At 38.5% G+C, this 23254-nt stretch overlaps 1 protein-coding gene across 4 annotated transcripts in view; it reads left to right on the forward strand.

Moving 5' to 3' along the window:
* mcf2a (MCF.2 cell line derived transforming sequence a) overlaps positions 1–23254 on the forward strand; it is a 39514-nt gene that overhangs the window by 482 nt on the left and 15778 nt on the right. For 2 of the 4 annotated variants that reach the window (XM_061685406.1, XM_061685409.1), the window contains exons 2-15: positions 8662–8730; positions 8833–8947; positions 11969–12059; positions 15759–15878; positions 16794–16910; positions 17177–17326; positions 18505–18629; positions 18717–18831; positions 19595–19729; positions 19862–20053; positions 21059–21250; positions 21336–21507; positions 22414–22490; positions 22562–22647. In XM_061685406.1, coding sequence (XP_061541390.1) covers positions 8662–8730; positions 8833–8947; positions 11969–12059; positions 15759–15878; positions 16794–16910; positions 17177–17326; positions 18505–18629; positions 18717–18831; positions 19595–19729; positions 19862–20053; positions 21059–21250; positions 21336–21507; positions 22414–22490; positions 22562–22647 — 1756 coding nt within the window. The remainder of the gene's footprint in view (positions 1–8661; positions 8731–8832; positions 8948–11968; positions 12060–15758; positions 15879–16793; positions 16911–17176; positions 17327–18504; positions 18630–18716; positions 18832–19594; positions 19730–19861; positions 20054–21058; positions 21251–21335; positions 21508–22413; positions 22491–22561; positions 22648–23254) is intronic. The other 2 variants (XM_061685408.1, XM_061685410.1) reach the window with 1 other exon arrangement.

Raw genomic sequence — 23254 nt, forward strand, 5'->3', positions numbered from 1 at the left:
ATAACTTTTTCCGCCTACAACCTGTTATAATGACCTATAATACGTACAGGGGGAGTGAAAATAAATGAATGGCAATGTGGTGGCACAAGTGTGCACACCCTGTTAACTGGGGATGTGGCTGTGGTCATTCAGAATAAACCATTTAAACCCATCTTCAATGAGACTCAGCACACACCTGCCATAATTTATAGTGCGTTGATTAAAAACAAATAAAGTTCAGTTCTAGTAGGTATTTTTTTCTCTTTTGTTAATTACTCAGTTAAAAGTTAAATTTACTTAGTTACAGTTTCTTAGTTACAGTGTCTTATTTACAGTTGGTTACAGTTACCCACTTGGTTAGAAACTTCAGAATTAGCCAATCAATCCTATCTCGTGTTAAATGGGAGTAGTGGTGGGAAGCCACAAATTGTACTCAAGTAAGAGTACTTTAGAATAATATGACTCGAGAAAAAGTAAAAAGTCGTCCTCCAAATAATTACTCATGAAACTTCCTTGAAAAAAGTACTCGAGTACTGAGTATACTATACTTTTGTATTGGTCCGATGAAATCAAGGTATACCAAAAGAGTGAAGCATGGTGGTGGTGGCGGCATCATGCTTTAGGGGTTTTATTACATTTTTTATTTTTATTTTTTTTCCAGCTGCAAGTGGGGCTTTAGTCAAGGTGGAGGGAATTATGGACAGTTTGAAATAGCAGTCAATATAAGCACAAAACCATGAAAAAGCAACAAAAATGCCAGGAAAAAGCCCACTAGAACAGCTAAAGTGTGTCTGGGGTTATTTAGAGGCCCTTAAATGATGGCAGGTGTGTGCTTACTCACTTCCTTTTAATGAGTTTGAATACGAATTTGTTTGAATTTTTTCAATTGAGTTGTACAGGTTATAGGTCACACTGGTGGAGAAAGTTATGAAAAGATTTACAACCCCAATTAAAATGAAGTTGGGACGTTGTGTTAAAGGTAAATAAAAACAGAATACAATGATTTAATGTTCACACTGATAAACTTCATTGTTTTTAGCAAATAATCATTGACTTAGAATTTTATGGCTTCAACACGTTTAAAAAAAGATGGGACAGGGTCCTGTTTACCACTGTGTTACATCAGCTTTTCTTTTAACAACATTCAATAAACGTTTGGTAACTGAGGACACTAATTGTTGAAGCTTTGTAGGTGGAATTCTTTCCCATTCTTGCTTGATGTACAGCTTCAGCTGTTCAACAGTCCGGGGTCTCCTTTGTCGTATTTTACGCTTCATAATGCGCCACACATTTTCAATGGGAGATTGACAGGCAGGCCATTCTAGTACCCGCACTCTTTTACTACGAAGCCACGCTGTTTTAACACATGCAGAATGTGCTTTGGCATTGTCTTGCTGAAATAAGCAGGGACGTCCATGAAAAGGACGCTGCTTGGATGGCAGCATATGTTTCTCCAAAACCTGTATGTACCTTTCAGCATTAATTGTGCCTTCACAGATGTGTAAGTTACCCATGCCATTGGCACTAACACAGCCCCATACCATCACAGATGCTGGCTTTTGAACTTTGCGTCCATAACAGCCCGGATAGGTTGTTTTCCTCTTTGGCCCGGAGGACACGACGTCCACAATTTCCAAAAACAATTTGAAATGTGGACTCGTCGGACCACAGAACACTTTTCATCAGTCCATCTTAGATGAGCTCGGGCCCAGAGAAGCCGGCGGCGTTTCTGGGTGTTGTTGATAAATGGCTTTTGCTTTGCAAAGTAGAGTTTTAAGTTGCACTTACGGATGTAGCACCCAACTGTATTTACTGACATTGTTTTCTGAAGTGTTCCTGAGCCCATGTGGTGATATCCTTTACACATTGATGTCGGTTTTTGATGCATTGCCGCCTGAGGGATCGAAGGTCACAAGCATTCAATGTTGGTTTTCGGCCTTGTCGCTTACATGCAGTGATTTCTCCAGATTCTCTAAACCTTTTGATGATGATATGGACCGTAGATGATGAAATCCCTAAATTCCTTGCAATTGTACGTTGAGGAACATTGTCCTTAAACTGTTCGACTATTTTATCACGCACTTGTTCACAGAGGTGAACTACGCCCCATCTTTGCTTGTGATTGACTGAGCAATTCAGGGAAGCTCCTTTTATACCCAATCATGGCACGCACCTGTTCCCAATTAGCCTGTTCACCTGTGGGATGTTCCAAACAGGTGTTTGATGAGGATTCCTTAACTTTTTTGCCACCGGTCACAGCTTTTTTGGAACGTGTTGCAGCCATAAAATTCCAAGTTAATGATTATTTGCTAAAAACAATAAAGTTTATCAGTTTGAACATTAAATATATTGTCTTTGTAGTGTATTCAATTAACTATAGGTTGAACATGATTTGCAAATCATTGTATTCTGTTTTTATTTAGGTTTAACACAACGTCCCAACTTCATTGGAATTGGGGGTTGTATCTTGCTCATTTTTTTTTTATTGTTTTTTTTTTTTCCCTCACAAAAACTTGCCATTTAAACAGGGGCGTGTGGACTATTTTTATCCACTGAATGTGCAACTTCCAGGCTATGGAAGAAGTGAACACTGTATGTTTTGCTCAGTATCATTCATGTTCCACTTCCCTGCGGTTAGAGGGATTAAGTTTCCCATTTGAAGCTCTTCACAGATGGTTTCCTAATTTTCCTTCCTAAAAATTTGTCATGCAGTCGCATACTCATTCGCCACAGCAATTTGGAAAATGTGCCTTTTATAAACATAATAATGCTCACTTTTCAGACAGGCTTGTAGTTTGCATTGTCTAAAGCACACTGTGTTTGTAGGGACTATGCTGCTGGTGTACCTAAAGTCACCAGTGAGTTTATAGTAGAGGAAAACTGCTGTAAACACTGAAAATGTTTACATGATGTGTGACATCTAAAATCTGTTACTAATGAAACTGCTCTGTCATAATACAATGTTAACTTGTACATTTTAGAATGTTTTATTCATGCAATTTGGGTAGGAGGTGCTGTATGAGTGTCATGGAGACTCTCACCTCCCCCCAGAAGCTAATAGGATTACCTTGGCAGGCTCATCTCATTGTTTAATTAACGGTCCTTTGCCTTTTCCGTCTACGTTTTGGTGTGTGTAAACTGAGAGCACAAGGGAAAAATCCTTAGCAAATTTGTTTTTGTATATGTGCAGATTAGGTTAATTTTACAAGTGATCAATTCAGTGGTAAACATAAACACAAATTCATGGTGTGATACTGTAACCTGAGATTGATGGTTATCATGCATGTGCCTTATCTGTAATAGCTAAATGAGAAACTTGTATTGGGGGGGGAAAAAAAAAAAAAAAGATCAAGAATAAAAATGAAAATAGAAAACGAAAAGCATGAAATCAAGATTTGTGACAGTTGATGGCTTAATCCGTATTGGTACTGTTGTCATGGAGATAATCCCTTTTTGAGGCATTATTTATTTATGTAGATCATTTTTGGGGTATGATATCATGTTATGTCATTTAGTAAGTGTAAAGTCAATTCTACCCTTAATTTAAAGTAATTATTGTCACCATTTCAAACAAAAGAGCAGGCCTTAATTATCCTAATCAAAAACACAATGAACTTTGCTATGCTGTTTTTATTTACGAATCTGAAATTACTTTGTGATCACTGTAAGAAGTTTCATTCTTTTTTATATACTGTACTATATGAAAATAGTTTCGTAAAATACAGTAACATTTAATGAAGGAGAGGACATAGATTCGATCTGTTTTACTCTACTATAGTGATTCCAGTCCACTGTGTTAATATACCGTAAAATATCAGCAGGTGTGCCGCGGGAAATTTGGCTTAAAATTATTCTTTATTTACTACCAAAAAATTTATCTTTATTTATTTATGCCAGTGATGTATAGCTACAGGCAGAACAATTAAATGTGCTTCCAACTAAACAGACCCACATTTCACACTAAGTAAATAATTTGTAATTGAGACGAGATCATCATTATTTCAGAATGTACGGTACTTTTTGTAACATTTTTGTTTGGGGGTGTGCCCTGAGATTCAGGAAGTCAGCAGCACACACCTCAGACCATTTTCTGATTAACTCCAAATAAAGTTCAGATGTTCGAGAAGGCTTTTCCTGACATTTTTGTTGTTACAGCCATGATCTTCCACAGCATCAGAGGGATCTCGTTGTTCAAAGGTATGAGTTAAGAGAGAGGTACAAAAGATTTTCCGAGGCATTAAATATACCACAGAATACAGTAAAGACAGTGGAGAAAATATGGCATAACAGTGACATTAGTGAAAACTGGACGTCCCTCCAACATCTACGAAAAGACGAGAATAAAACTCTTTGTGGAGGCTTCCGAGAGGCCCACAGCAACATTGAAGGAGCTGCAGGAAATGTCAAGAAAAGCCAACGAGAACAACTGAGCTCTGTTTGCCGTTTATCCGAGGCACTTTAAATGGTGGCAGGTGTGTGCTGACTACTATTAAACATGAATTTCAGTGTGATTGCGTAATTGTGAACACAGCTGCATCCCAGTTATGAGAGAGTTTGCACACCAAATTATTTCATTGGTTAATTTGTAGTTACTCTCTTGTAAAAAAAAAAAAATTAAAGGTTTTTCTCTTTTTGAGTTTTAAAGTTGAGAGGTTCATTAAATTTTGAAATCTACTGTATCTTGGTCTCATTTTTTAATATCACTAAAACTTGGCATTTGAACAGGGGTGTGTAGATTTTTATATCCACCATCGATAACTAAAAACCGAAGTTTTTTTTTAGTATATATAAACAGGCAGTTGTGTAAATGTGTGGTGTTATGACACAACACAGGTGCCCTGATCCTTGTTGTAAAATAGTACAAAAACACAAACCGCACTTACGTTTTTGTCCAATTTCCCACTAAATTCTGCTTTCAAGTAGAATGCATTCACCTCCTAATCTTTTCCTGTTGGCACACAAAGCGTGTTGGCATATTCTCTTGACCCAGAAAGTGCTGCAGCACGAGGTTACCTCTCTCTCTCTCGATGTGTATTAGAAATGTATTTGCACGTTCATGAAGGGGATTTTTGTGCTCGGGGATTAAAGGTGTTTGCTCTTTTTCTTTTTAAAAAAAAAAAGAATAAATCTTGTGCTATTTCTACAGGTTACATCTTTTACAAACGTTCACAGATTATTCATCCATGTTTGCGTCAAAACTGATCATTATGTGTATCATAAAAATCTCAGTGTTTAGTCAACACGGAAAAGTGCCACCATGTCAGATTACTTTGCCAGATTTGAGGGATTTGTAAGGGGGTGACAACTAAACCTTGTTTTCTCCAACATTCCTCTACTCAGGATTATTTCATTCCCACCTCTGCAAAACCTGGAAAGGTTGTGACAAATCTCTGAGGAACGCGAAAACAATTGGCCTACCGGAGATCTTGGATGATTGTTTATCTGGGTCAAGCTTCTTGTGTGACGTCAGTCTGCTGTAAAATGTGACGCTTGCTCAACCATTAGAGGCCCTATCAAGTAACACCATTATTATGTATTATTATTATTATTATTAACACCCTTTTTTGGAATTCTTGTCCTTCCAAATTTCTCAACTGATTGTAACCATTCCAACTTCAAAATTTCCGGCTCATTCAGGACATCATGTGAACTATTTTCCTCATTCCAATAATTATCTTTTTAAAAAAAAATTATTCCACACTTTCACAGTGAAACTTCCAAATGAAGAAACATTTTACATGCATACTGTATTCATCTCCTCGTTCCACACTTCTCGACCGGTTGTAACCACTCCAACTTCAAAATGTTCACTTCATTTGGGCCATCTTGGGAACTATCCATTTAACATTACAGAATTCCACACTTTTCACAATTAAATTCCAGAATAAAGAGACATTTTGCAAATTTACCTCCTCCTTGCAAATTTCTCGACTACCATTCCTACTTCAAACTTTTACATTCCAAAAATATTGCTCCCTGTCATTGTTCTACTAGTTCTATATAAACCCCAATTCCACTGAAATGTTGATGTCTAAAACGTAATTAAAAACAGAATACAATGATTTGCAAATCAATTTCAACCTATATTCAATTCAATACACTACAAAGACAAGATATTTAACTTTCAAACTGATGGTTATTTTTTTTGCAAATATTCTCTCATTTTGAATTGGATGTCTGCAGCACGTTCCAAAAAAACTGGGACAGGGGCAACACAAGGGGAAACTTCACAAATGCTCCAAAAACAACTGTTTGGAACATTTCACAGGTGAAGGTTAATTGGACACAGGTGAGTGTCATGATTGGGTATAAAAGGAGCATTCCCCGAAAGGCTTCAGTTGTTCACAAGCAAGAATGGGGTGAGATTCACCACTGTGTGAACAACTGCATGAGCAAATAGTAATAATAATATCACCAAAAGATTCAGAGAATTTGGAGAAATCTTTTCACGTAAGCAGGAAGGTGGAAAACCAAAATTGAATGCCCGTGACCTTCGATCCCTCAGGTAGCACTGAGTTAAAAACCGCCATCGTTGTCTAAAGGATATAGCCACGTGGGCTCAGGAACACCTTAGAAAACCATTGTCAGTTAACACAGTTCGTCATCTACAAATGCAAGTTAAAACACTACCGCACAAAGTGAAAACCGTATATCAATGACACACAGAAACGGTGCCGGCTTCTCTGGGCTCAAGCTCATCTGAGATGGACTGACGGAAAGAGGAAAATTGTGCTGTGGTCTGACGGGTCCATATTTCAAATTGTTTTTGAAAATCATGGACGTCGTGTCCTCCGGACCATCCGGATTGTTATCAGCGCAAAGTAAGCCAGCATCTGTGATGTTATGGGGGTGTTAGCAGGGGTTACTTGCACATCTGTAAAGGTGCCATTTATGCTGAAAGGTACATACAGGTTTTGGAGCAACATACTCTTTACCGACATCCAAGCAACATCTTTTTCAGGGACGTCCCTGCTTATTTCAGCAAGACAATGCATTAAATATCTTGTCTTTTTTAGAGTATTCACTTGAATATATGTTGAAAAGGATTTGCAAATCATTGTATTCTGTTTTTAGTTTTACACAATGTCCCAACTTCAATGGAATTGAGATTTGTATTTTATAAATGTTCAGCGATTGCTTCTCTGTCAGAGCAAGCAAACTAAAGTGATCAATATTCCTTGTCACGTTGTACCTTTTACCCTTTTTATTTTGAATGATATTCAGCACATGGTAATGGAGCTGTAGCTGAGGTAACATTTACAGTAACTTTTCTCCTCATTACATTCTACAAATGTTCACAGATTATTTTAGAGCCGGCTATTGATACGATATTTGAATCGTATTTATTTATTCACTGTCTTGATGGTAGAGTTCTCTCCTGGTTGTGACATTTCCTACCTCGCCAGTGGGCTGGAAATGCACTGTCCATGACCTTGTGAAGGCATCTTAAATTCTCTCTCATGTTCCTGAAGTGCAGCACAGTGTAAATGTCAATTTATCCCAGGTAACTTCATTCCGCCTCTCCCTGTGGCCTGGCTCGGGGCTCAGACGCTCTCAGTTACACACACTCGCATCAAATATTCAGCAGGTAGGATCAGAGCTCATTACATGCTCCCCCAGCAGCCCGACAAACTCCATTACAGCATTCAGTGCAGCCAAACGCACACCTTACTCGCTCCATTGCTCGCTATCTCTCATCTTTTTTCCGGCGTTCTGCTCAAATTAATTTTTTATTTCGCTCCATTAAATATGATCAAATACTTCATAGGGATCAATGCCATCTTCTTGCATGAATCACAAGTATTAGTCTTAGTTTGTGTTGTTTTCCGTATTTTGGTTTCAGAGAAAAGGCATAGAGGTGTATTTTGGCCACTTTGGCCGGCAATGCATCATTCTAATGTATTCTAATTTAAAAAGAGGCTACAAATGTGAAGAAAACAGTTCATCTTGTGTTTTTTTATTGTTGAAATAAGTCGGCTGTAAAAAAAAATAATGACTGTGAAATATAGAAATACGTGAAAACACAATTTATGATGATGAAATAACAGTGTACTGGCCTTTCCGGGTACAGTAATGTTTACATTCACTGTGGTTACTGCTAGCCCAGCATCTCGCAGAATGCAGCGTAGCTTTAGCATTGCATTTTGGGGTGTGGTGGCCATTTTAGGCAAAAAAACAATGATACCTGAAGCACAGAAGCAATGATATTTATGCATCGCAAGAAAAAACGCAAAGTTCTGAGCCTCCAGCACCCATGCCAAGACTGGTTGTAAAAACAAAATAGTCCCCAACCTGAGGTCATTTTTCTTTTAAAAATTTGTTCATAAACCAAATTGTTCATAAACCGGGTCATTCATAAACCGAGGTTCTGCTATATCTGTATACTGTATATGACTAATTATAATTACCAGTATTTACATTAACATATGAATCAAACCAAATTTTAAAAAATTCTAATTAGTAATATTTTACCTTCATTTTTTTTCAAATGTATTTAATTTACTTGCTCAAAGGCAGCACAATCGGTTGAAGTTCATTTTTATGTTATTGCATTATTAATTTAGAATGTACTTATTTATTTCCACCTTTCCCCATGATTTAATCTGTGGTGGTAATCTTTTATTGTTTTCCACCTTGATGTAATAAAAAAAATAGCTTTGTGCTTTTTCTATTTTCTTGCAGAGGTGAATGTACCCTTGAACATGAAAGAAGTCAGAGGCTACATTGAGAAACAGGTTGCATACCTGTCAGGTGAGGTCTTTTTCTTATTAAAATGAGTAACCACGTGTGTATTGACTCCCCAGAGAAGCCCACAGAGCACATACTGTATTTTATGTATGTCCACCACCCCAGGTGGCCGTGGAGAAGACTCCAGCGTCATCATCACGCTCCCGGAAAGCTCAGCCTTCAGGGACATACCAGAGGAGGCCTTGGCTAAAGTCTTCACGTACCTCACTCTAATCCCTCGGTTTGTCCTCACGTCATATTCTTTTTTTTTTTTTTCTCTCTCTCTCTTCCTCTCTCTCTCTCTCTCTCACTCACTCACTCACTCACTCTCTCTCTCACTCACTCACTCACTCACTCACTCACTCACTCTCAGCCCCAGACATACGAGGAGAAAAATAATAATATATAATTGTGGCCATAGCATACAGTAAAAATAGATTAAGATAGATTTTACATATTTACCTGCTCCTCCTTGCACATTTCTTGACTGATTCAAACCATCCAGGGAATTGTTAATCACCTTTTCAAAATCCCCACATTTTCCAGTACAATATTCCATGTTTCATTACAAAATTAACACAAATGCTGATTTCTTTTCCTCCCCATATTTACATTCTACATTTGACTGATTCAGACTATTTCAACTTCGAGTCTCGCATTCTACAATTAATTAATTCTGCAGCATTTAAGCTCACATCTTCAATAATTGTGCAGATATTGCATTCTGTAGTTATTTCTCTACATCAAAACAAGAATGTATTGGTTTTCAATGAGCCAGCAGTTGACAGCACAGTGCATTAAATGATGAATACTAATACTAATTTGCGGACACAATTTAGGTATAGTTTGAGCATGAAAGATGACTTTGCGCCCATGAAGTAGGTATAATGAAATAAAAGTTAAGAATATTATCATTTCTGGACAGTTGGCTAAGCAAACAAATTGAGCACAACTTCTCTAGCTAGAAACGATAGTGTTTCCAAGTTTTTATTGAGCCACGGTGCAAATTTTACACTCAAAATAATCTCACTGCACACCACTAAAGTGAAAAGAATGTCACAAAAAGTATGTATATTGAAATAATGGCAATTTTATATACAAATTTACTGACTCAGTGTGAAATTTCTCTGTTTAATGAATGACAACAGGTGGCTACACCGGTTAATGTACCTTCTGCCGTCAAGTGGAAGAGCGTTTAATTGTTCTGCCTGTCTCTATACGTCAATGGCTTAGAAAGGGTAGATGAACAACACAAAACGTTCCCAAAAAGCTGGGACAGGTTCATGTTTACCACTGTGTTACATCATCTTTTCTTTTAACAGCATTCAATAATGTATGGGAACTGAGGACACTAATTGATGAAGCTTTGTAGGTAGAATTCTTTCCCATTCTTGCTTGATATACAGCTTCAGCTGTTCAACAGTCCGGCGTCTCCGTTGTATTTTACGCTTCATATTGTGCCACACATTTTCAATGGGAGACAGGTCTGGACTGCAGGCAGGCCAGTCTAGTACCCGCACTCTTTTACTACGAAGCCACGCTGTTGTAACACGTGCAGAATGTGGTTTAGCATTGTCTTGCTGAAATAAGCAGGGGCGTCCATGAAAAAGACGTTGCTTGGATGGCAGCATATGTTTCTCCAAAACCTGTATCTACCTTTCAGCATTAATAGTGCCTTCACAGATGTGTAAGTTACTCATGCCATTGGCACTAACATAGCCCCATACCATCACAGATGCTTTTGAACTTTGCGTCCATAACAGTCCGGATGGTTCGTTTCCTCTTTGGCCCAGAGGACACGACATCCACAATTTCCAAAAACAATTTGAAATGTGGACTCGTCGGACCACAGAACACTTTTTCACTTTGCATCAGTCCATCTTAGATGAGCTCGGGCCCAGAGAAGTCGGCGCCATTTCTGGGTGTTGTTGATAAATGGCTTTTGCTTTGCAAAGTAGAGTTTTAAGTTGCACTTATGGATGTAGCGCTGAACTGTATTTACTGACATTGGTTTTCTGAAGTGTTCCTGAGCCCATGTGGTGATATCCTTTACACATTGATGCCGTTTTTTGATGCAGTGCTGCCTGAGGGATCGAAGGTTACGGGCATTCAATGTTGGTTTTCGGCCTTGCCGCTCTGATTTCTCCAGATTATCTGAACCTTTTGATGGTTTTATGGACCGTAGATGATGAAATCCCTAAATTCCTTGCAATTGTACGTTGAGGAACATTGTCCTTAAACTGTTCGACTTTTTTCTCAGGCACTTGTTCACAAAGAGGTGAACCTTGCCCATCTTTGCTTGTGAATGACTGAGCAATTCAGGGAAGCTCCTTTTATACCCAATCATGGTACCCACCTGTTCCCAATTAGCCTGTTCACCTGTGGGATGTTCCAAACAGGTGTTTGATAAGCATTCCTCAACTTTCTCAGTCTTTTTTTGCCACCTGTCCCAGCTTTTTTGTAACGTGTTGCAGCCATAAAATTCTAAGTTAATGATTATTTGCTAAAAATAATAAAGTTTATTAGTTTGAACATTAAATATCTTGTCTTTGTAGTGTATTCAATTAAATATAGGTTGAACATGATTTTCAAATCATTGTATTCTGTTTTTATTTATGTTTAACATGTCCCAACTTCATTGGAATTGGGGTTGCACATTGTGGCCACAATATGCTGCAGTGCACCAAATGTGTTCTGTTTACATTCTGGGCACAGCCTCACCAGGGCCTCACCAGACAGTGTTTCAGAAGTATTGCAGATGCCAGCACATACAATGATTCAGGGAATTCTCACATTGTCTCTTGACAAATCTACAGCGGCAGTTGTCAGACGTTTGGGCCTAGGGACCTCTTACAGGGCAGAATTGTTTTCCCTCAGATCTGCAAATTAAAACATAAGTGTCATGTGCACCCCTAAATATAATTGGAATAACTTATTTTTTTTAAACAATTAAATTCATGATCTGTTTAATAGAAAGAAACATAACCAATTTCAAATAAATTAAATTCAATATTTATCCATCATAGCTAGCTGATGTGCATTGCTTCCACTAACAACATGGTTGCGAACAGGTCGGTGATTGTTTGCAAAAGCGGTCAGTGGTGCCAACTTAGCCATTTTATCATGACTTTTTTGACCACAAAGCAACTGTTTTTTAAAAAAGTCATTAGTGTTTTTATTTAGAAACAGACAACTTGAGCAGGGCCATGTTCACGTAGCTTTGATGTGAATCGTCCCCCCCACCCCCCCCCCCCCCCCACAGAACGAGGCAACCGGGAGTAAAGTTCATCATCATTTTAGACCGGAGACTGGACACCTGGGCTTCTATCAAGACTGCATTGGCCAGAATAGCAGTGAGTTTTTGTGTCTTATGTTTCTTTTGATTACGTTTGAATGTTTTAACCTGGTCCTGTACGGCTGCTTAGTCACTCATTGTGGTTTATCTGTATGCCTTTTCATGATGGTACAGCTTTGCTGTGCCAGAGGAGAGTTTGATATATATTACTCCCCCTCTCTTGTAAATTGCATCATGGACAGGACAGGACAGGATGTGGCTCGTGGTAAACAGGCCTGGACTGGACAGGACACAACAACACATGACAAATAGGACCAGACAGAGCAGGACGGGGCATTGGTGGACTCAAGAAGTAGCAAATATGACAGGACTAAATTGGACTGGACGTGACTAGGAGCAAACAGGACAGGTCAGGGCTGGACAAGATGAGTAGCAAATACGTCAGAACAGGACTGAACCTGACTGGACATGACTAGGACCAAACAGAGTAGGACAGGACAAGATGAGTAGCAAATATGACAGAAAAAGACTGAATTGGATTGGACAGGACACAACAAGTAGCAAACAGATAGGACAGGACAGGATGTGGCTAGTAATAAACAGGACTGGACAGGAACAGAAGCAAATAGACAGGACAGGGCATTACATAACGAGTAGCAAATAGGACAGGATGTGACAAGTAGCAATTAGGAGAGGCTGTAACGTGTAACAAATAGGACAGGACAGGTTGTGACTAAGTACAGGGCTAGACTGGGCTAAACTGAACTGTACAGAGTAGGCCAGGACACAACGAGTTGCAAACAGGAAAGGACAGGACATGATGAGTAGCCAATTTGGCTGGGTTGGACAGGGCAGGATACGATGACTAGCAAATAGGACAGGACACTATGTGGATGGTTTTCAACTTTCTGCTCTCAACATTAGGTATAGCTAAAAAAAATAGATTATTAGAAATATTCTCCCTTTGCAAAGAAAATAATTCACTGAACATTATGTTTATTATTGCTAGCTTGTGGTGGTGCACAACTGCAATGCTGCATCATACTGAGAGCGGTTTCAAATATTTTGGAATGACCTAACACTGATTGAAATGCAAAACAATCCCCCCCCCCCCCCCCCCACACACACACACAAAAAGTGTGATGACGCGGGACTCTGCAGAGAGGATGAAGATGAGGATGAGGAGGCAGACACAGAGTGTTAGCCTGCATCCTTCCTTCTTCCTTGTGTGAGCGAGGCAGCTGCTGCTTGCTGCATCCTAATGGAGCTGTAAAATATTCAAGCCAAATAGATGTGCTGTTATCGCAACATGGCTGAGACATGTTGCCGGAGAGGATTCACAAAGATCCGGACCAGCCCGGTAACGACTAGTTCAATGTTTTATTCCCTCGCTGCAGGAGTTTGGGTGAAGTTTGAGGGTGGGAATGCGGCAGTGAGTTGAGCGCTGTTCTGTGTACGTGTGTGTAGCGCTCGTCTGCTTAGTCATGCAAGAGTCTCTGCGTGGAAGGAAAGGAAGACCCAAGTGGGCAGAGTGTGCCATGCATGTTCGCCAACATGCGTGCGTCAATGACGTCAGTCGCTCAGTGACAAGGAGGGCGTGTCAGGACAAATCAATGTCAACAATTATTTCACATTCAAACACGTCACCCTGCAACGGGAAAATAGAAAATCATGAATACAGGTTAAATCATGAATACAGGTTAACGTTGAATGGGTTTAAAAGAAGTGTTTGCATTTTTTTAACATAGCAGTATACTTTAGTAGATACACGAGTGCCTTGTATTATTTTTTTTTATAATGGGGAAAATAATAACACAATTGCATAGAACGTAAAGAATCAAACAGTGTTTGCATCATGATGATTCAATGGGCGTTGCGCTGCCTTATTCTGGTGTACACACCTTGGACACAAGGGGGAAGTATAAATCATACAGTCATGGAAAAAATTATTTCCACCCTTGTTTCTTCAGTTTCGTGTTAATTTTTAATGCTTGGTACAAGTCAAGATACATTTGTTTGGACAAATATGATGATGACTACAAAAAGAGTTTAATTTAAGAGCTGATATCTAGTCATTTTTGGGGGGGTTTCTTGATAACCAAAATCACTGGGAATACAGTTAAACTTTAGCATGTCAAATAGTTTTATGGAATCAGCTGCATTTCTGTCATACTGATTGTATTCTTCAAGTAATGTACCTTTGTCGTAACAGGCATTAGAACAACACATTGAAGAAGAAAAAAAGGCCTAATAATTTTTTCCCCTTGACTGTACGGACTTACTGTGCTATGTGTCGATTTGATAATGAAACACAGAAGACAGTCACAAATAAGCTTCAATAATATTAGCCATTTTTCACAGAGGATAAATAATATATGCCTGTGAGAATTGTTGTATGCGCTGTCTGCAAGTGTTGCTACTGTTGGTGTTCATACAGTATATATGTTGTTGATGAAAGGTTAAAATTATCGCAACATCAATGCTAGTTCTGTTAGCCTGCTCGTGATGTTTTGCATTGTGTGTTAGCATTAAGCTAGTGCTTAAAGAAAGTCCCAATTCCGAATCAAGTCTACGCGTTTGCCTGCTTGATGTCAGGTGCTAAATAACTTATGTGGCGTGTCGTGATGATTCATGAGAGGAGAAACATAGATCTACTGCTTTAAAAAAGCAAAAAAGCTGTAGCTAGCTTAAAGTAGCTGTCTGGTGGGTGCATATGCTAATTAAATACAGTTAAGAATTTTAAGATAAAAATGCAGCATGTGAGGCGGATATGGCAAGCTATTTGAGAATTTATTCCAGATCCTACTTGTGCGCTGAAGTGTCCATGTACTAGTACACTCGTTGTCCTCACAAGTAAGACTATTTAGTGCACTAATAGAACGACTAGGGGCACTATTACAATGACTATATGTTACTAGTGAAGCGAAACTGTGCACTAGTTGATATTTTCACACGACTAGCACTAGAAGTGAAGCGCTAGATGTTAACTACTAGAATTTTATGACACTAACAGTACTAGGTGCACGCAGTTGGCAACTAGTGCACAGTTTTGCCTGACTTGTAACATGAATTAGTCGTTCGACTAGTGCGCAGAAATGTCACACTGTAGTGGAAAGTAGTAGTGTAGAACAACTTCACTAGTAAGACAGTTGTTCTACTAATGCAAACCTAGTCTTTCTACTAGTGCACAGAAATATCATACGGTGACGTAAAAAGTTATTAGTAAGACAGTCAGTCTACTAGTGCTAACCTGTTTTACTATTGTGCAGAAATGTTCAAACAATAGTGGAAGGCATTATTGTAAAAAAATTCACTATTAAGATGGTCATTCTACTAGTGTGCCCTAGTCGTTTTACTAGTGTGAAAAATGTCATACAATCGTGAAGGGAAGAGGTGGAAAAAATGTCACAAGTGCACCCTCGTGGTCCTACTAGTGCGCTGAATGGTCTTACAAGTGAGAACAAAAGAGCAGACTAGTCTTGTACATCAGTGGTCCCCAATCCCCGGTCGACAGCCGGTCTGTGAAAAAAAGCCTACTCTAAACCGGTCCGTGGTGCAAAAAAGGTTGGGGACCGCAATTCAGCGCACTAGTAGGATATGGAATAAATGCTCAAACGGCTTCCCACAGGCTGACGATATCACACGACACCTGTAAAGCCGTAACCCTCTTTTCTGTTGTTCAGAATCAGATTCTTCTTGAATCATGTGATTCGAGTGGATCTTGTGAATGTTGTTCTGTCCCATTGTGAAATTGTAGGCCTCCTTTCCCGGGAACCTCCACCTGGTCCTGGTCCTCCGACCCACCAGCTTCTTCCATCGCACCGTCACCGACATCGGCTTTCGCTTCAGCCAAGAAAACTTCATGCTCAAAATGCCGGTCAGGCAACCTAACTTATATTATATTGTAATTATATTATTATTATTAAATTATAGCCGGTTGGCTCTTAATATTGAACTTAAATATGGTTAGGGAAATATATTTTGGCATAATCATGACTAAAAATAACCAGATTTCATGCAAGTACAGCAGTACCTTGAGTTACAAGTGCCCCTACTTACAAGTTTTTAGTTACAAGATGTCACTTGGTCATTTGTTTTGCTTTGTGCTGTGAGCGCTGTAATGCCCTTGTATGTGGGAAAGGAGAGTTTTCTATGTATGTCTGCATATGACAAAACAAAATAATGTACTACCCTAAATTCCCAGCTAATTCACTTCTCATGCAAAGTTTCCAATTGGGAATTTTGCAAATATTTTCCCAGTTTAACTTCCTATTGTAATTTTCCAGAGATTTACCATTAAGTTTGCAATGCTAGTCATAGGCTTAACTTCAAAAGAGTTTGATTTGGTAGAATCCTGTTGCTCATGCGATGCCATAAATACAAATACTGTATATCTATCTATTGTTTTTGTATGTTTAATGTAAAAGGTTATTATACCTTTACAGGGCAGGTGATCACTCACTCTTTTTCTTTACATTTCATATAGTTATCACTTGGTTTTACGGTTCATGACTCAAGTTAGGTTTTGAGAATTATTATGCACACGTAGAAAAATTGAGTTGATTTAATTTTAAAGGGCAATCCCACAGTATCATTTTAAATTCCAAATGCCTGGCACTTGAAATGTTGTGCTTTTCTATACAGGCACTGTGATCACTTATAATGCGCGCATGTGGATGATAAACTAAGGAAAACTGCATGTTTTGTAACAGGATACTTCATAAGATTTTCACAATGCATTTGTATTGCTATGGTAAATATATGACTTTATGTTTTGGATGTGACCAATCAGGTGGTGATGCTGAGCTCCGTCACAGATCTGCTGAAGTACATCAACGAAAACCAGCTGACATCAGAGTTCGGAGGCACTCTAGACTACTGTCATAGCGACTGGATTGTTTTAAGAACGGTATTCTAGTCTGTTGTATGTGCCCAGAACATTAGGTACACCATTGTTTGGCACAACAAATCTGTCAGTGTCTTCCACCAATGAGGGATTTGATGTGTTTAGTTAGTATAATTACGCCCTTACTAAAACTGATTTGAGCAAAACCTTAACCCTGTAGGTCTTGAAAAAAAAGTAAAAATAAAATCATCATCATAACCATAACTCCTGATTTAGAAAATAAATGTTCAAATTTTTTTCTGTTTGTACCCACTCTGGTTCTATTGCAGGCAATTGAAAGTTTTGCCGTCACAGTCAAAGACGTGGCACACATGCTGCAGGCCTTCGGCACTGAACTGGCCGAGACGGTCATACCCAGCGAGGGCGACGCCATCCACAGTCTCCTGGAGTCTCACAGTGAAAAATACAGGAAGCTTAAAGTACCTTTTGTTAACATGATATTTGTTTGTGTCGTTCCAGAATTGGAGGATATTTTCTGCCCCCAATGAAATATCAAATAATCCATGCAGAAAATACAGGAAAAAAATGCAACTGTAACTGTAGTAAAAACTTTCCCTATATATTGTTTAGAATAAAATAGCTCTTGATAAAAACATTTCTCTTCGAGATGATTCAAGGATTCAAGAACTTTGTCATACCAACACACATTTACACATGATATGGGACAAAATGTTATACCCAAGGTCACATATTAGCCCAATAATTCTTAAGACTCGCTAAACAAAGAGAATAAAAAATGAGGTCAAGACAGCAGCAATGATATTAATGTAGCAAAAATACAAATGCCAGAGGCTTGAATTGGACATATTGATCAACTTACATATCAAATATAACAGATAAAATATTTTTTCAATATTTTTTTGTATAATTTTCTTGATATTTCTTCCTTGTAATTGTTAACAAAATTTTTAACACATACATATAATTAATAGTGGTGATTCCACGCTAAAGTTGTCTCAACATACAGAACAGGAAAAAAAATTGTGAGCTACATGACTCATCAGAAATGTCATCATCAAGCTAATTGCTCTGACCATGGGTAGAGCCAAGTGCGCTTCTATTTATAATATTTTACATAAATCTCAGTGTTTCTTTTTTGGAGTACAGCTAAGTTTGTTCTTGGCGAGTTAGCACAGCAGCTAAAACTGCTACGATGTACTATAGCGCAAAAACTCCAACATTAGCATTGATTTGCAAACCTATTACTTTATATACAGTAATACTCAAATTAAATTAGTATTCAAATTAAATTTAAATGTATTTAATTGTAAAGCAATATTTTTGTAATATTTATTTTTCAGGTAACGGAGTATCTGTAACAGGTTTTATGCCAAACATAGCAAAATATATGATATGACAAATGAAATATAAAAAGTGTGCCATTGATAGCTGAGCTGTACAAATCAACATATAGGATGGTTTAATACCAGTTTTATCTTGAAAAGATAAAATATTAAAAAATAAATACTGTACATAGTCTTCTTGTCAAAAATCTTGTTGCCTAAATTGTCCTTCAATTCTGCACTAACTAGTTTTTTCTCACAAGTACTATTGTAGCTCATGATTCATTGCAATAAACACTGTTCACCTGTGACAGGAGGCTATTCGATCTTTGTCAAAAGAGGGGCAACATCTTCTCTCAAGCCTGGAGACCACCACCAGCACCAGGGACAACGATGACCCTGACTGGGACGTCCAGCTGGACCGGGAGACGGTTCAACGGTGAGAGATCTTCAAGCAGCACTCAACTCAATGAAATGACTTGTAAATAACCACAATTGCTCTTCATTGTCTTCTTTTATTTTGTAGGCTCCTGGCTCAACTCCGAGACATGGAGTTGGCCTTCGACGGCTACTTTGAGAAGCACCGTCTAAAACTGCACCAATACCTGCAGTTGCTCACATATGAGCAAAGCTTTCAAGAGGTAAACATATAAATGTCATGTATTTGTGCTGTTAAAAAAGAAAAAAATATTAATTTTTCTATCAGTCACAAAATAAATTTTTGTGAGATTAAGGTTGTATATTTTTGCTAAAATAGTTGTCTATTTTTTGAGACAGAAACTCCAAATATTATGAGCATAAGGTTTTGCATTTTCCAGAATAAAAATTATATTTTTAAAATAATAATTGTAATGATCAATGATAACTTTGAAAGAAAAAGGGTAATTATTTTTTTTTAGATAAAAACTAATATTATAAGAATGAAGTTGTATATTTTTACCACCAGAAATTATATATTTCTTTTAGATTTTCAATTAATGTTGTAATATTGTGAGTATAAAGTCTTGTTTTTATTTTATGCAAAAAAGTGGTTATTTTTAAGAAAAAAATAACATATTTTCAAGCTAAAATTTTTAATATTTTTCGAGATTGCAGTAAAGCTGCGTTATTAACAGAATAAAGTATAATTTCAATTTATATAAATATTCGAAATAATATTTTTTTTCGAAATTAAAATCATAATACCGTATAATTACATAGTATTTTTTTTTCCCTCTTGAGTTCACTACTCCTTCATAAAAAAACAAGTCTAAGGGCTTCTTTCATAATCTTGTCTCATAGGATTAATTTCAGTCATCCGTGAAACAGCGCTTACTGGTCCCAGTTGTCATTTAATTGTCTTCAAACTGCATTTCTCTATGTCAGACCACAAACCCTCCTAATTTTGCGTCGCTGACTTTTCAGATGGAGTCGTGTCTGTCGCGTGTGTCGTCTCAGCAGAGCGAGCTGTCCACGACCGTCGACACGCTGGCTCAAGTCGAGCAGGCTCTCAAACAGCTGGACACTTTGGAAACATTTGCTCAGGTTTGTCACGTGACGGTGAGTCAGCTGCGGGAGGCTCCAGCTCCCTTTGACCCTGAACAGGCTAAGCGCTATGGGAAATGGAATGATGGAAGTTTTGTCACTGCCATCCATTGTAAAACTCGCAATCTGCTGCTTTTGCCCCGACAGGAAGTGATGTCACACGCCCAGATCATCATCCTCCACGGGCACCAGCTGTCAGCGGGCCACCATTACGCCACCGCTCTTATCATGCAACGTTGCAACGAGCTGCGGCATCACTGCGATGGCCTCAGTGCTGCTCTGGGGAGCAAACGCTGTCATCTCCTCCAAGCGCAGCAGCTGCTGATGTCTCTGGACCAGGTAGCTCCATGAATGGACTTGAACCTGTGTTGTGAAGTCATGAAGTACAAATACTTTGTTACTGTACTTAAGTAGAATTTTCAGGTATCTTTACTTGACTTGAGTATTTATTTTTCTCACTACTTTTTACTTTTGCTCCCTACATTTGAAAACAGACATCTGTACTTTCTACTCCTTATTTTGTCAAATACGCTTATTACTTTTTCAACCATGGTAGACTGGTAATTTTGATTTAATTTAGCATTTTTTTTGGACTTATTTTACAATGTTAGTAAAGCTATGGAAACGTCGTTTTGATACAATAATGTTTTGTTTGTTATCAAAATGGGTATTTTATATAATTGTCAGTGAAAATACGTATTTCCTTTTGTATTTAAGTACATAAGTACTAAGTAAAGGTGCTGAATTGCTACGTCTACATCATAGGTGTCAAACGCAAGGCCCAGGGACCAGATCCGGCCTGCCACATCCTTTGATGTCCCCGGCGAAAGCAAATCATGTTTCTCGATAAAGTTCCACAATGGATTGGGAATTGCAGGCATTTTTGTTACCAGTCCCCCTTTTAAAATTAAATGAATAAGAGTTGAACAGTTTTCATTAGTTTCTGATTTCAAAACTAGTTACTGGTATCCATGAATTTGTTGTGTGTTTGTAATAATATAATACATTTATATGGTTTCACACTCATAGCAGACCTCTGCAAACCATAACTACGATGTCGCCTGCACCAAAAAAATGAGTTTGAATTTTTTAAGTGCAGGAGTTGAATCAGTAGTTAAATTTTACCAGGGTCTTTTTTTATGTATTTATTTATTTTTTTATAACACAAGTACCTTTAGTTCTACTGTACTGTGCTTGTGCTTGAGCAGATGAATGCGAGAATATAGGTGATCATTTGCTCATGAAAGTTTGATTCTGAACAATTTATCCTCCCCGCTTTTAAAATAATGGCTTCACCCTTCATCTGCACATACATAGGTATATCCTTATCTTCACCCGCTTTAGGCCCAGACCTGGTGTGATGATGGAGCCTATCTGCTGGCCAATCAGCTCGTGGAGAAGTTCCAGTCCAAGGAGGGGGCTCAGACTGCTTTGAAGGCCATCGAGAGCTTTCTGGAGGGCTCGCCGTCCGTAATGACATCTGGACCTGACGTTCTGGCTCTGGAGTATGAAGCTGTCATTACCCCTCAACTGCAGGTCCGGTATATTTAGGTCTGTTGCAAAATGCTCCAGAATAAAGAGTCTGAACGGGGACTTATGCATCGTTATCCTCATCCGGTAGGGGAAGATAAGTAAAACGTTTGAGAAGCACGCAGCCGTGCAGCAGATGATCCAGAACAGACGGGCTGGTCTGAGGAAGCTTGCCGACAAACACGTCCGACCGATCCAGTTGGTGGCCCCCCGTGCTGAGAACCCACCTCGCTCTAAATCGCCAATCTTCTCTCCCAAGCATTGTACAGTCTAAGCACATTATTTTAAAAAAAGATCTATATACACTATTGTTCAACAGTTTGGGGCCATTTAGGAATGTCCTTATTTTCGAAAGTAAGCACAGTACATATTCAGTTTCTCACAAAAGTGAGCCCACCCCTCACATTTTGGTGAATATTTATTTGTTTTTTTCATGGGACAACATTGAAGAAATGACACTTTGCTACAATGTAAAGTATGTTTACTTCAGTTTAGTGTATTCACATGTTAAGTAATACAGCTGCACACACACAAGCATTGATCCCAGTCAGTAGATTTAAGCAAATTATAAATACATAGACAGTAATACAATTTGTAGTTTCCTCTTGAAGATTGAGAGGGATTGGATAGTTTTTTTTAGATGATCATGAAGCTGGTTCCAAATCTGTGGACCGTGGCACACAACACGTAGGCTGGGGTTTTGTAGCCTTAGCTTTTTCCCAGTGATAATATCTTTATGCCTGCTGTTGTGTGCATGTAGAGAAGAGCTAGTTAAGATAAGATAAGATAAAACTTTTTTGGAATGTGTTGCAGCCATAAAATTCCAAGTTAATGATTATTATATTTTTATTATTATATTAATGATAGTGTATTCAATTAAAAATAGGTTGAACATGATTTGCAAATCATTGTATTCTGTTTTTATTTATGTTTAACACAACGTCCCAACTTCATTGGAATTGGGGTTGTAATAAATAACAAATACGAACTAGTACGTTGTACAAACGCGACTAAATGATTATTAAACTCACTTTTTGGCATTTACACCAGAACTTCAGAGCAAAAGCCGACACATACATGACCCCCATTTGTGCATATTATGAAAATAGACTGCACTGTATCACACAAACATATTTCAATAAGTTGACGATCTGATCTTCTTTTTACAGCTGATGCTTTAAAATTCACATTTGATCTCCCTCTGCCCGGAAAGAGGGCGTCCAGAAAAGGCCCCAATGCTCGCAAAGTAAGACATTTTCACACACACTCCTGGTTTTTGGACGAGTAAACATGACTTAAGGAGATGCGTGTGTCCAGATCGAGGTGATTCACGACTACCAGGACAGCCGCAGCTGTGTGTCGTACGGCGCGGAGGGAGAGGACAGCCCGGATGTCCTCAAGCGGTGAGGACAACAAGCCCTTTTGTCCATCTTCATGTTGTACTCTCTGATTTTATTTGATGTATTTTTTTGTACTGCAGGGGTGGGCAAAGTATGGTTCTTGAATACGTTCCAATGAGCATTTACATTATTGAGTTGTGTTCAATTTGTTGCATTCATTTAGCTGTTTTGGCTAAAAGTGGTTCATTAAAATGTATTCATTTTTATTTGTATTCATTCACTGCAGTAAATAATTTGTTAGTTGATTTATTGTACAGAGTAAAAGAAACAAATTGTAAAATAACATTTTATTTAATTATTCATTCATTCATTCATTTTCCGAGCCGGTTCTCCTCACTAGGGTTGCGGGCGTGCTGGAGCCTATCCCAGCTGTCATCGGGCAGGAGGCGGGGTCCACCCTGAACTGGTTGCCAGCCAATCGCAGGGCGCATAGGAACAAACAACCATTCGCACTCACAGTCATGCCTACGGGCAATTTAGAGTCTCCAATTCATGCATGTTTTTGGGATGTGGGAGGAAACCGGAGTGCCCGGAGAAAACCCACGCAGGCACGGGGAGAGCATGCAAACTCCACACAGGTGGGGCCGGGGATTGAACCCGGGTCCTCAGA

The sequence above is a fragment of the Phycodurus eques genome, chromosome 9, assembly GCF_024500275.1.
Source record: "Phycodurus eques isolate BA_2022a chromosome 9, UOR_Pequ_1.1, whole genome shotgun sequence".
Lineage (NCBI taxonomy): Eukaryota > Metazoa > Chordata > Actinopteri > Syngnathiformes > Syngnathidae > Phycodurus > Phycodurus eques.